Source organism: Canis aureus, chromosome 24 (genome assembly GCF_053574225.1).
Source record: "Canis aureus isolate CA01 chromosome 24, VMU_Caureus_v.1.0, whole genome shotgun sequence".
In the NCBI taxonomy this organism is placed as follows: Eukaryota; Metazoa; Chordata; class Mammalia; order Carnivora; family Canidae; genus Canis; species Canis aureus.
In genome coordinates, this window is record NC_135634.1 from 43,197,284 (window position 1) to 43,210,340 (window position 13,057).

The following is a 13,057-nucleotide window of genomic DNA, read 5'->3' on the forward strand; positions in this document are numbered from 1 at the left end:
ATTAAAAAAAAAAAAAAAGTACTACAAAATCGAGCACATCACTTTGGAAACACCATGTATACCTTACAGAGATTGCAATCTAGGAGCTAGCACAAATGTGGATCTAAAATCCAACTTGAAATGAAATATAGCCCTTAGGTAGCCACACTTACCGCCTGTAGAATGGCTTTACTGTGTCTGCGTGATAACATCTCCAAGGCAGTCAGGGCCTGCTCTGCGACATCAATACACTGAATAACTTGCAGCTGGGAACATAAAAATAGGTAACTTAAGGCCATCATTCAAGTGCTTTTCCAGGCGCTTATCTTCTACATGAATAAACACAGTATTTTCTCTAATTTCCATCCATCTATACATTGCCTCAAACATGAAACCCACCATAGGAAACTAGTGATTTACGAGCTTAAGCTGTAATGGTCAATATAGTTTCGTTCCAACTACTTTGCTCGGTTTTAAGACACAGAAAATAGGTGTTATATAGAGAATGAACAAATCCAATTAGGTAACTTTCAATCTTTGTAATAAATGGGTTGTTTTGGGATCCCTGGGTGGCGCAGTGGTTTGGCGCCTTTGGCCCAGGGCGCGATCCTGGAGACCGGGGATCGAATCCCACATCGGGCTCCCGGTGCATGGAGCCTGCTTCTCCCTCTGCCTGTGTCTCTGCCTCTCTCTCTCTCTGTGTGTGACTATCATAAATAAATAAAAAAATAAATGGGTTGTTTTATACTTTATACTATATTCCAAAGTTATTGGATAATGCAAGTTTTATTATGCATTTAAGAAAAATGGCCTTTAAAAACACACCAAAAACACGACCTACCATAGACCGTATGAAAAAATTTCCTTTCTCCACTGACTCACGTTATGACCTTAAGCAAAGTACTTTGTCTCAGCCTTCTCAGCTGTAAAATGGGTATAAACTGCTATCAACCTCACTGGGATACTTTCTAGAAATGAAATTATTTTAATCAAGTGCTTTAAGTTCTTCTCTGATTTTATATTCATGTGGTTAAATGTTGTTAAAAATTATAAAACTGAAATGACAAAATTATTTTTCTGGAATCTTGGCTTAAAAACCACCTTGTGTTGACTAGATAACAGATCTTTAAAAGTCTTTTAAGTTGGCCTTACAATTCAATGTACTACTTTAGATTTCAGAAGTCAAAGAGTCCTCAACTTGATTCCCCTATGCCCATTTTTCAAACAAGCTGAGCAAAAGCAGAATTACCTTTTCTAAAAAGACAGGAATTGCATCTACTACAACAGCAGATGACCGAGGAAGTGCTTCCATCATATATGTTAAGGCTCGACAAGCATGGTTCATCTAAAAAACAAGATAGCACTTTTACTCAGTAAGAACCCACTTTAAATTTGGGGCATTTAGATCCCTGGGTGGCGCAGCGGTTTGGCGCCTGCCTTTGGCCCAGGGCGCGATCCTGGAGACCCGTGATCGATTCCCACATCGGGCTCCCGGTGCATGGAGCCTGCTTCTCCCTCTGCCTGTGTCTCTGCCTCTCTCTCTTTCTGTGACTATCATAAATAAATAAATAAATAAATAAATAAATAAATAAATAAATTGGGGCATTTAAAAAAATACACGATATACTTACAATATCGAAATTATGCTCCATCTGCAGTAATGTTATCTGTTTAAAAAGGAAAAAAAAAAGATGATTACGAACTATTAGAAGTGATCTCCATTCTAAGCAAAAAGTCTTGGAGGAATGGTTTCTTCCTCTACATCAAGTGAAATGGCAAGTATTAATCAGAACCTTACTCATAGGAAAATAAAATCAAGATAAAACCTAGCATACATACACAAGAAATGATAATATTAAGTATGGCATGATGCACAGACTATAGCTCTGACTTGGGAACTTTGCTAGATAATCATCACCTCTCATCATCCAGGTCAGAAAATGAGCCTTCCTGTTGCTTATACCCAATTGTTCTGGTACTTCCAAGCCCCCTATCACATGCCTGTTAACAGGCATCGATAATACTTCGTACCTAAAACAAACAGACCAGCCATACATTGGCATTTGTTAACAACTGTCAGTACAGATTCAAGTACCATTGTTTCAACCCCTGTGAATAAGCTTCTCTACAATGAGCTAAACACCATTTAACTCAGCTATAAAGGTCTAAAGCACAATACTGATCACTTCAGAAACTAATTATGCACTAATTGAAACCCAAATTAATATTATTCTATAAATGCATGAGTGAGTCTAAATATCTGATTTATTTTAGTTTCTCTTGTGGACAAGACCTTAAGCAGATTTCAGCCATGTTTTTCAAAGGCAGAAATGCAAAACTGCTACAGGTATATATGTACTCCACTCTCCTGAAGCAGCCAAAGCTACTCAAGAAATTTCCTATTTGGAGAAGCAATCATTCACTATCTTCTAGTTCAATGGAAAATTTTAAATGCACTGAATTTAAGCTATAATGTACCCTTCAAATAAATGCATCTAATAACAAAAGGCATATATTCAAATATTCATTTGAATTATTCATTCATTACTCATTTAAAGGGAGTGCCTTCAAGCTCTGAATTATGCTGGGTAAAGTATATCTACATACTAGAGGTCCTGATCATTTTTTGTTGTTGTTAACACATACACACACGCGCGCACATGCTCTGTCATTTGAGGTTCAATGGAACTCAAATCACCTACAACCTATCATTTGAAATAACTACTGTAGACTGAAAGGGGTTGTCATGTTAACAGGAAAAGTAAAAAGTTCTCCAATTCTTAAGACAAAATGAACCTTCTAAGACCATGTTTGGGAAGAACTGCTATAATAAGATTCCTTATCGAGGAGCCTCAGTGCCCATCGAATGATGAGTGGATAAAGAAGATGTGGTTTATGTATACGATGGAATATTACTCAGCCATTAGAAATGACAAATACCCACCATTTGCTTCGACGTGGATGGAACTGAAGGGTATTATGCTGAGTGAAATAAGTCAATCGGAGAAGGACAAACATTATATGTTCTCATTCATTTGGGGAATATAAATAATAGTGAAAGGGAATAGAAGGGAAGGGAGAAGAAATGTGTGGGAAATATCAGAAAGGGAGACAGAACATAAAGACTCCTAACTCTGGGAAATGAACTAGGGGTGGTGGAAGGGGAGGAGGACGGGGGGTGGGGGAGAATGGGTGACGGGCACTGGGGGGGGGGGGGGGCACTTGACGGGATGAGCACTGGGTGTTATTCTGTATGTTGGCAAATTGAACACCAATAAAAAATAAATTTATTATTTAAAAAAAAAGATTCCTTATCAACAAAAAAGACTATGCTCACCCAAGTGAATGCTGATGGATGGGTATATAGTCATAATATTCAATTCTGATAAAAGATAAATCTGGCCAATTCATTAACAACAGTCAGTATTAATGCCAGGAGCTGCCTTATGCAGGTCTATTAGGTACTTAAATCTAATCAACAGCCAGCAAATTAAACAAATTAGATTATGTGTAAACATTTGTGCTTAGGTTTAATAGCATCTTTACTCAACTAATAAAAACTGCATTTTAGATAGTACAAACCAAGTTCTTTGTTATTGTTTAATAAACAATTACACAAGAACAACAACACTAGATGGTTTAATTCACAATACAAAACCAGTTACGTGGGTAAGGAGTAGGGTGTGAATATTAACATAGGCAAAATGTAAAAATACAACAACAAATACCACTTTCATGAAAAGTTTGGAAAGCAACATGCCAGTCCTTATTAGAGTGGAACTGGTAATATTTCTGGCATGGCAAAAAGTGGAAAATCTGACACATCCTTTCTCATCCCCAGCCACAGCTGAGCCATCCAGTAGGAACAGACAAAATAAAGACTGTGCCACCTTGTGTTTCAACGAGCTTCGGTCAACTGTCTCCACAATTTGATAATGGGATCAAATAAAACAATATGATGTATCAAACATATTTTTGTCAACTTTATTTAATACAAAGACTTAATGTGATATTTGTTTTAAATTTCCAAGGTAAAATATGCAGTGAGTATATTCATGATGTTTATTCTAATCTTTCGTTGGAATTTCACTCAGACTTAAATCTTAATTTTCAATTATAGCCAATTTCTTGAACTAAGAAAACTACCAAGCTGCTATTTAAGACTTATTGTGCTCAGGGGCCTACATTTAAGAGTGGCAATTTCTCCTCCCGTTGTTTTCCCATTAAAAAGCTTAAGCAAGCAATCAGGATGTTAATAAATTCTAAACATCAACTCACAACTGTTTTGAAAAATCACTAAAAGGGTCTTTTGTTGTTGTTTCTTTATTTTTGCTTAACATAAAACCTAAGCTGGAAGGATTCATGTGGTATTCTGGCTTGAATGCTCTGCCATTGCACACAATTACCAAACACAAAACCTTTGTAGCCCACAAAGCCAATCTACAAGTGAGAGCTGATTATTGCCCATTTATCACCAGTTTAAAAGAGAAGGCATGTAAATTTTGGCATAGTAAGTTAGGTATTACCTGATGGGGCAAAAACTTTTAAGTTTAAAACACATCACTTTAAATATCAAGAGGCAGTAGTTAAGAAAGTTTATGAATTCATTATTAGCAATCATTGACAAGACTGAATTCATTATTAGCAAGATTGACAAGCATGAAGTAAAAGCACAAAGCCACGTTCTACTTATCTCAGTTTTAACCGTATAAATAGTAATCATGCTTTCAGCAACATTCAGAGAACTGAGGTAAAATGAGGTGGAAACTCTCTTACCAAAGCTGGAACGACACTCTTGACCGGAAACCCTCCCAGCGTCTCCTCATTTCCCATAACCAATAACTGACACATTTCAATAACTGCCTGGAGTTGCTGGCTTTCATCACTTGCTTGTAGTCCTTGCAGAAGCTGCTGGGCCTTAGAGCCTTTGGGGGTGGGGGAGGCAGAGAAAGAAACGTTACTTTTAAACACTTAAGGAAATTATTACTCGGTTTAAGGTGTGACTCTACATGCTAGCTGGCTGCTTATGTTTCAATCTCAGTGAAAGGCTAGGTCTATACCAGGGTTAAGACAGGCTGCTGATAATTCAAGACCAAATAAAATTGGTTGGATTTATCCTCCCTTAAAGGGTCTCACAGTATATACAGATTTTTGTCTTTTTTCTTTTAAAATGAGACAAGCTGATTGGCTCATATAAACTAAAAGAAAAAAAAATATCCGTAAGACTAATAGGAATTATTACCTTTGACAGAGTTACTTTTATTATTTTGACTGAGCAAAACTTTGCTGCAGTAATATAACCTGTTCAACAGTGAGGCCCAGTCTTCAAAGGAAATCCACATACCCTTGAAGACCTGCTCAGAATAAATGGAATCCTAACAGTGGAAGGGCAAGAAAAATAAAAACCAATACAGCAATGTACCTAACAAAAAAGAAAGGAGAAGATGAAGTATTTCTAAAAACAGCAAAAGACTGGCCTTTTCACAATCTCTCATTCCCTGTGCAGATGCTGCTCTCAGAATATGAGACAGCACTTCCACTTTTTTAAGGCTCAAATTTGTTGCCCGAACAACTAAAAAACATTAAGATTCAACTCCAACAGGGAAGACTGCTGTCAGTGATCTGGATAAAACACTCCAAATTAAGGCCATAAACGTGTTTCAAATTTTCATGAACACCTTCCTACTTGAAGCCATGATCAACTCAATTAATGCTTACCAAATTACAGCTGATGCTACTTTCAAGTCCTTTTTCTTCCTACACCTTTTTAGGCTGTGTATGGGATTTTTCCACTCCCATGTCCTTAACTACTGAAACACCTTAGAAATGCCACACATTTAGGAACTGCCAATGAATGTGGAATTCATATGAAAACCAAAGTTTTTTTTTTTTTTTTTTTTTCAATTAAGTAAGAGTCATCTTCCTGGATGGCACAGCTTTCCAAAGAGACACATAGTGATTCTTACAAGATTTATTTTTTCTGTTATTTAAGACTGTGGCTAATGAATTGCCTGACTACTACCACCTACCTACCTTTATCATAACCAAGAGTCAATCCAAAAATATATTTCAAGAAAATCAAGTTCAGATGGTTACCATCTTTAAAATTTTTCAAACTAATAGCAGTTCCACTTAAAGCAGGCTTATCATTCTTGTGTTGAAATGTGAAAGGCAAAAAGAAAGGGAAAGTAAACTGAACACAAACAATCCTCAGTTGCTTCTATATTTGCTTTTAAAGAATGAAATAGTTCATATATTCTATTAGCACAACCACCTAAGAAAGGAAAAACTGACAAATGCAACTGGATATTTATAAACACTGAGGCTGGCAATTTTAGGACACAGATCATGTCAGCATGATCAAAATCATCATCACCACTGAACCTTTGAGATGTTCCTAAAGAGATCTTAAACCAAACTGAAAATGACAATAAAAAGCTAAAGCCATAATTTACACTCTGATTACTTTTGGTTCTAAAACCACTTTGTACTCTTAAAGACTACTAAGGAGCCCCAAAAGCACCTTTGCCTATAGGGTTTCTATTTACTTATATTTATAAATGTGTCTGGGACTAAGAGAAAAACTTTAAATACTTGATTAATTCACCACATATTAATATAAATAAAATTTTTGTGAAAAATCACTATATTTTTTAAAACAAAAAATTTCTGGGATGCCTAGGTGGTTCATTTGATTAAGCATGTGCCTTTGGCTCAGGTCATGACCCCAAGGTCCTGAGACCTAGCCCCACAGAGGGCTCTTTGCTCAGGAGGGAACCTGCTTCTCCCCCTGATTGTGCACTCTCAATCTCACTCTGACAAATAACCTTTAAAAAAAAAAAAAAAAAAAAAAAACCTCAGAGATGAAAAGCGCTGTAATTTTATTGTTGTTGCAAGTCGTTTAAATGTCAGGCTTTATTAAAGAAAAACAGCAGTATGACCACCTCTGGATCTACTCCCAATCTACAGCAACATTATTTGAGATGAAGAACTTGGAAAACACTGACCCCGCTTTTTCACAAGGACTATTAAAAAGACATACTTACTGGTAAAGACAATAAAGTTAGTAACTTTGTTTATCAAGGGCATCCTTATGTAAAAATGAAATTATTTTTACTAGGAGCATTTATTTAGCACTGAAGAATACAATGACTACTACTACAGTTTGGAACCACTGCTTTGATTCTTTCAAAAAAGTAACAACAGTTTTACCCACCACAGCTTTTGCAACATCAACAAAGTTCAAACATCAACAATGTAGAAAATGAAAAACCTTAGCATTTACCACTATAATTTTGACCAATGGATTCAAAGTTAGGGTTTCAGGAACCCCAGAGAAGCCACAGACCACACTTTGAGAACCACTATCACAGATCAAGGGTTGATAGGCAAACATTTTCTATAAAGAACCAGAGAGTAAATATTTTGGGCTTTGCAAGCCATAGGGTCTCTGTTGTGACTATTTAAACCTACTACAAAAGCAGAAGACAGTAAATACATAAACAGGCATGGCTGTATTCCAATAAAACTTTATTTGTAAACACTACAATTTGATTTCATTTAACTTTCACATCTCAAAAATTTTTTTCAGCCTTTTAAGAAATATAAAAATCATTTTTAGTTCACAGGCTCTATAAAATGAACCAATTGGCCCTTGGGCAGGAGTTTGCCAACTGCTGATATGAATAGGAGAGAAAAACCACAGCACTTTAGAGAGTCATAGGAAGCTGATTTTTCTGATTGAATTGGTCCCACCAGACATTGGCCCAGTTCTGGAGCTGTGAAGAAGGCTGGCACTGAATCATAAGTTTTGATAAAACAGAACAAAACCTTACACAGTTTTGTGGTACTCAGAAGACAAAGTCCCTACAGAGGGAGGAGGCCCGCCTCAAACACACACAGCAAGTGGGTTCTAACCCAAGACATCTGTGACATTTTCAAACTGCATAATGAATACAGTCCAAGTAGACAGAGACTTGCAAGGTCCTCAATCAAAACCCTAGGAGGATCACAACATAAAAACAGGGATGAGCCAGAGGTCAAATGAGTCACACAAAACTTGCAATTGTGATCAAAACAAGCTAACCCCTAACTAGAACAAACTGATCAGCTTCTAACTCTTTATGTTTTAATACAAAAAAAGGGGAAACAACTTTACAGTAGAAAATATTATTTAGGGTCTCTTCAGGTTCTTTTATACAAAATGTCTATGACACAACAACAACCAGATATATGAAAAATGTGACTAATGTAAGAAAGGGGCGCCTAGGTGGCTCAGTTGCTTAAGTGTCTGTCTCTTGCTATCAGCTCAGGTTATGATCTCAGCATTGTGAGATCAAGCCCCTTGCCCTGTTCCACACTCAGGAGTCGGCTTGAGGATTTCTCTCCCTCTCCCTCTGCCCCCACCCCCATCTGCATGCATGCTGTCTCTAAAGTAAACCATCTTAGGAAAAAAGAGACAGAGAGAGAGAAATAGAAGCAGACCAACACCATTAGAATTAGAAAACTATTTTATAACCATGATTAATACACTACAAATATAACCAAAGATGGACAAAATGGGTAAGTATGTAAAAAATTTCATCAGAAAACTGGAATCCAAAAGACAAATTAAGTAACTCTCCAGAACTAGAAAAACGTATCTGAAATTAAGACCTCATTGGTGGATTTACCAAGAGACTGAAGATGACAGCAGAAAAAAGAATTAGTAAAAGCTGAAAAACTGACCAGTTAAAGTTCTCAAAATAGACGCCCCCCCCCCCAAAAAAAAAACCAGCCAGAGAAATAATCTGGATGAAGCCCAAAGTTTGAACATGTATGACCTTGATACTCCCAGAGGGAAAGGAAGAATATTTGAAGAGCTAAGGAGAAAAGAGAACACTTCATGAGATAATGGCCAAGAATTTCCCAAAACTGATTGAAGGTATCAAACTCACAGACTCAAATAGTCAGTGAAACCTAAGCAAATGAAAAAATAAAAAGTCATTAGGCCTAATATTAAATTAATTAAAAATAATAATTTGAAAAAGCAAAATTTTTTGCGAGAAAGCTATGAAAGAGTTTCCACAATGCATGCAGAGCAGAGCCCGATGCAGGGCTCCATCTCATGACCCTGAGATCATGACCTGAGCCGAAATCAAGAGTCGGACACTTAACCAACTGAGCCACCCACACACCCCCAAAAAGCAAATCTTAAAAGAAGCCAGGGGAAAAAAGACATTGCCTTGAAAAGGCACCAATAAGACTTTTAAACAGCAACTATGGAAACCAGAAGACATTACAAAAAGCTAAATGAGAATTTTATATTGTGGAGAAAATATCTTTTCGAAATTAAGGCAAATCAAGGACTTCTCAAAAGCAGAAAAAAAATCATTACTATCATTCATTCACCACATAAAAAAAGTTCTTCAGACTGAAGGGGAAACAACTCTATAATTAGAAGAGAAAAACTGCAGAAGGAATTAAAGAGCAATGAAAATGGGATGTGTATGTGGGCAAAGGAATATGGATGATCTAAACCAACAATTAGGTCTTATTGTGTGTATAACACGTGTATAAGTAAAACAAATTAAAACAATAGCAAAAAGGATGACAGGAGCGAAGCTGTTGTACAGTTCTTACACTGGTTAGGATGTTATAAAGTACTGATATAGTAGGCTATAATAAACCACGGACATGCATTAAGATCTCTACAGTAACTACTAAAAGAAGTCTACAGGGATATAGAACCAAAAAGTTAGCAAAAGAAAAAAATAATACCATAATGTCTGTTACATATGAGTAGAAGAAATACAAGATGGTACAATTCCAAAAGAGAATGACTTACAACAATCTATCCTAAAGATAAAACTAGAAAAAATATGAAAAGCTTTGTTTTACTGCAGCATAACCAAGACTGGAAATAACCTGAATGTCCAATAGGGACATGCTAAATAAACTGTGCATCCCTGCAGTGGAGCACTATGGCAGCTTTACAAAAGGAATATGGAATCTCCTCTCTGTCTCTATGCAGCAGCTATAGAAAGTGAACACCAAGATACCATTTAAAGGCATCCTAAACTGTATAAAGTTTACTACTCTGCTCTTAAAAAGGCAGTGTGTGTGGAATATATATGAATTTGTTTTTGTTCTCTTACGTAAATAACAGAGTAATAAGCCATAAAATTAACAATGGTTATTTGTGTGAGAGGAGGGAGCACAGGGTAAAGGGAACAGCAAAAGAAGAGAAGACTTCTCTAAATATATCTTATTTTCAGATTTGACTTTTTTAAACCATGTAAACACCCCATAAGATTGAAGCTAAAATGTAAAAGCAATTTCTCTAAATTAAAACCAAATCAAGCAAATGAACCAAACCAACTCAGCAGCCTGAATAAAGAGAATCATTTAAAAGGACTTTATTTTTTTCCTTTTGAGTTTATTTATTTATTTGAAAGAGAGAAAGAGTACACAAGCCAAAGAAGAGGCAAAGGAAGAGGGAGAAGCAAACTTCCCACTGAGCAGGGAGCCTGAGGCAGCGCTTGATCCCAGGACCCTGGGATCCTGACCTGAGCTGAAGGCGAATGCTTAACTGACTGAGCCACCCAGGTGTTCCTCAAATACTTTAAAACACAAAAACATGACCACAAAATAAGTCCCCCAAAACATCAACAAAAACTGTTGAAAACTTAACTCTCAGTAGCATTACTTTGAAAGCTGGAATTTTATATTGTAAGAGAAAGCAAGTAAGTGACTATGTTATTATCATTGGAAAGTGGAATTTTGGCACGGGAGAAAGAAGACACAAGATAAAGGTAAATAAAAACCTTGCAGCCCTCAATTTGAAATGGCATTAAAAGTCAGAACTCATGACTTTTATTCTAAAAGATAAAATACAAGTATTCTCTAAGTTTGTTCATTACAAATGTCTAATAACAATGATCACCTTAGGGGTAGCTCAGTCAGTTAAACATCCAGGCTCTCGGTTTCAACTCAGGTCATGATCTCACAGTTGTGGGACTGAGTCCCACACCTGGCTCTGCTCTTAATGCAGAGTCGGCTTCAGAGACTTTAGATTCTTTCTCCCTCTGTTCCTGCTCTCCCCTCCTCCTCAAATAAATAAATAAAATCTAAATAATAGTCATAATCCCAGTAGCAATGGGTACACCTAGACCCTAGACTATGGGCTCTAAATTTTATTTCGTATGAAAGAAATCAGGATGTTCTCTAAGAAAAATCCCAAAGTGGGGTGTTTGAGCCTGGTATCTCAGAAAGAGAGGAAGTTCTCAAAAGCTACTGGGATCATGGGCATCTGGGTGGCTCAGTTGGCTGAGCGTCTAATTCAGCTCAAGTCTTGGTTCCAGGGTAGGAAGTCTGCTTCTCCCTCTTCCTCAGCCCCTCCTCCAGCTCGTGCTCTCTGTCTCTCCCTCACTCTCTTCCTCAAATAAATAAATAACATCTTTAAAAAAAAAAACTACTGGGGGTTATAAGAAAGATTCAAAAGACAACCCCAAAAAGATGCCATCATCCAATGATATGACAATTTAATCATCAACAATCACTGAAATGTCTGAAGATTTGTCTCCAATTGACAGTGATATTTAAAAACAATAATGAGGGGATCCCTGGGTGGCTCAGCAGTTTAGCGCCTGCCTTTGACCCAGGGCGCGATCCTGGAGTCCCAAGATCGAGTCCCCAATTGGGCTCCCGGTATGGAGCCTGCTTCTCCCTCTGCCTGTGTCTCTGCCTCTATCATGAATAAATAAAAAAAAATTTAAAAATCTTTAAAAAGTAAAAACAATAATGGCCCTTTGGAGGATACAAAAACCAACTAAATTTTCCAAACTGGTAAGTAATGGTTCGAAGAAATACCAGTTATTTTCCTGTGTAACAAAACAGAAGGGAGATATTCTTAAATTTATTTCTACTAAATTACTGCTTTCATTTCTAACAAATGAAGGCTAGTCATTAGATGTGAAATACTGTCATTTCATAATCCCTGTCATTTAGGCACTGAGTTTTGATGGCTTACGAGATCATTAGACTTTATGCATTTCCTAGGATTAGAACACATTACCACTTTTGCTTAGTCTTTCCTCATCAAGGGAATAAAGAATCAAACTTGAATCCGAAAAAGCTCCAAGATCTAACCACCAGTTTATAAAGAAGTACATTTATGACATTTGAGAGAAGGAAACTTGACACTATTGTACAGCTATTATTAAAGAAATTACTAGTGTACTTTTCAGGTATGATAATGGTAAGGGGGGGGAGTTGTGTTTTAAACGGGCATTATTTTCAGCTACATGATGAAATGTTTATAGATAATATTACATAATCTCTGAGATTCATTTCCAGTGGTGGGAGGACGGATGCAGATTAAGGGTAAAGAGACAAAGAATGGCCATGCAGTAGGCATCACTGACCTGGGGTCCAGGCATGGTGGGTATAACACCGTTTTCTACTCTGGTTCTAGTCTGTATGGGTTCATATTGATTTCATGTGCAATGGTCAACCCTCCATATGAATATTTTTTTTTCAAGATTTATATATTTATTTATTCATTCAGAGAGAGAGGGAGAGAGGTAGAGAGAGAAGCAGGCTCCATGCAGGGAGCCCGACGTGGGACTCGATCCCGGGTCTCCAGGATCACGCCCTGGGCTGCAGGCGGTGCTAAACCGCTGTGCCACTGGGGCTGCCCCTCCATATGAATATTTTAATGTCAATAGTCTTAACAAGTTTTCTTCACAGCCTTAACCAAGAAATAAAGAAATGGTAAAATAGAATCTCTCTCAAGACACCTCCCCCCAAAAAAAAAAACTTAAAGAAACATTAACTGATAGCAATGTATAGATCCTATTTTATTTTGATCTTGATTCAAATAAGTGAAAATTTTAAATGGATTTAGCTCGAGAGGCCTAGAACATTTGCACTTCAGACAGACACCTAAAAAAATAAATAAGCAGACACCTAGTAAAAGTAAGGATCCCTCTTAATATAACCACAGTACTGTCTAAAATTTTTGGTCCTTATATTTACAAATACAATGACATGCAAATGAAATGATGCCTAAGACTGCCTTAAAAATAATCTTGGGGAA

At 36.9% G+C, this 13,057-nt stretch overlaps 1 protein-coding gene across 17 annotated transcripts in view; it reads right to left on the minus strand.

Annotated features, from left to right (window-relative positions):
* Positions 1-13,057, minus strand: part of TRIP12 (thyroid hormone receptor interactor 12) — a 147,848-nt gene that overhangs the window by 44,904 nt on the left and 89,887 nt on the right. For all 17 annotated transcript variants that reach the window (XM_077869111.1, XM_077869124.1, XM_077869125.1 and 14 more), the window contains 4 exons: positions 4,756-4,904; positions 1,611-1,646; positions 1,229-1,324; positions 153-245 (listed from right to left, as the gene is read on the minus strand). In XM_077869111.1, coding sequence (XP_077725237.1) covers positions 153-245; positions 1,229-1,324; positions 1,611-1,646; positions 4,756-4,904 — 374 coding nt within the window. The remainder of the gene's footprint in view (positions 1-152; positions 246-1,228; positions 1,325-1,610; positions 1,647-4,755; positions 4,905-13,057) is intronic.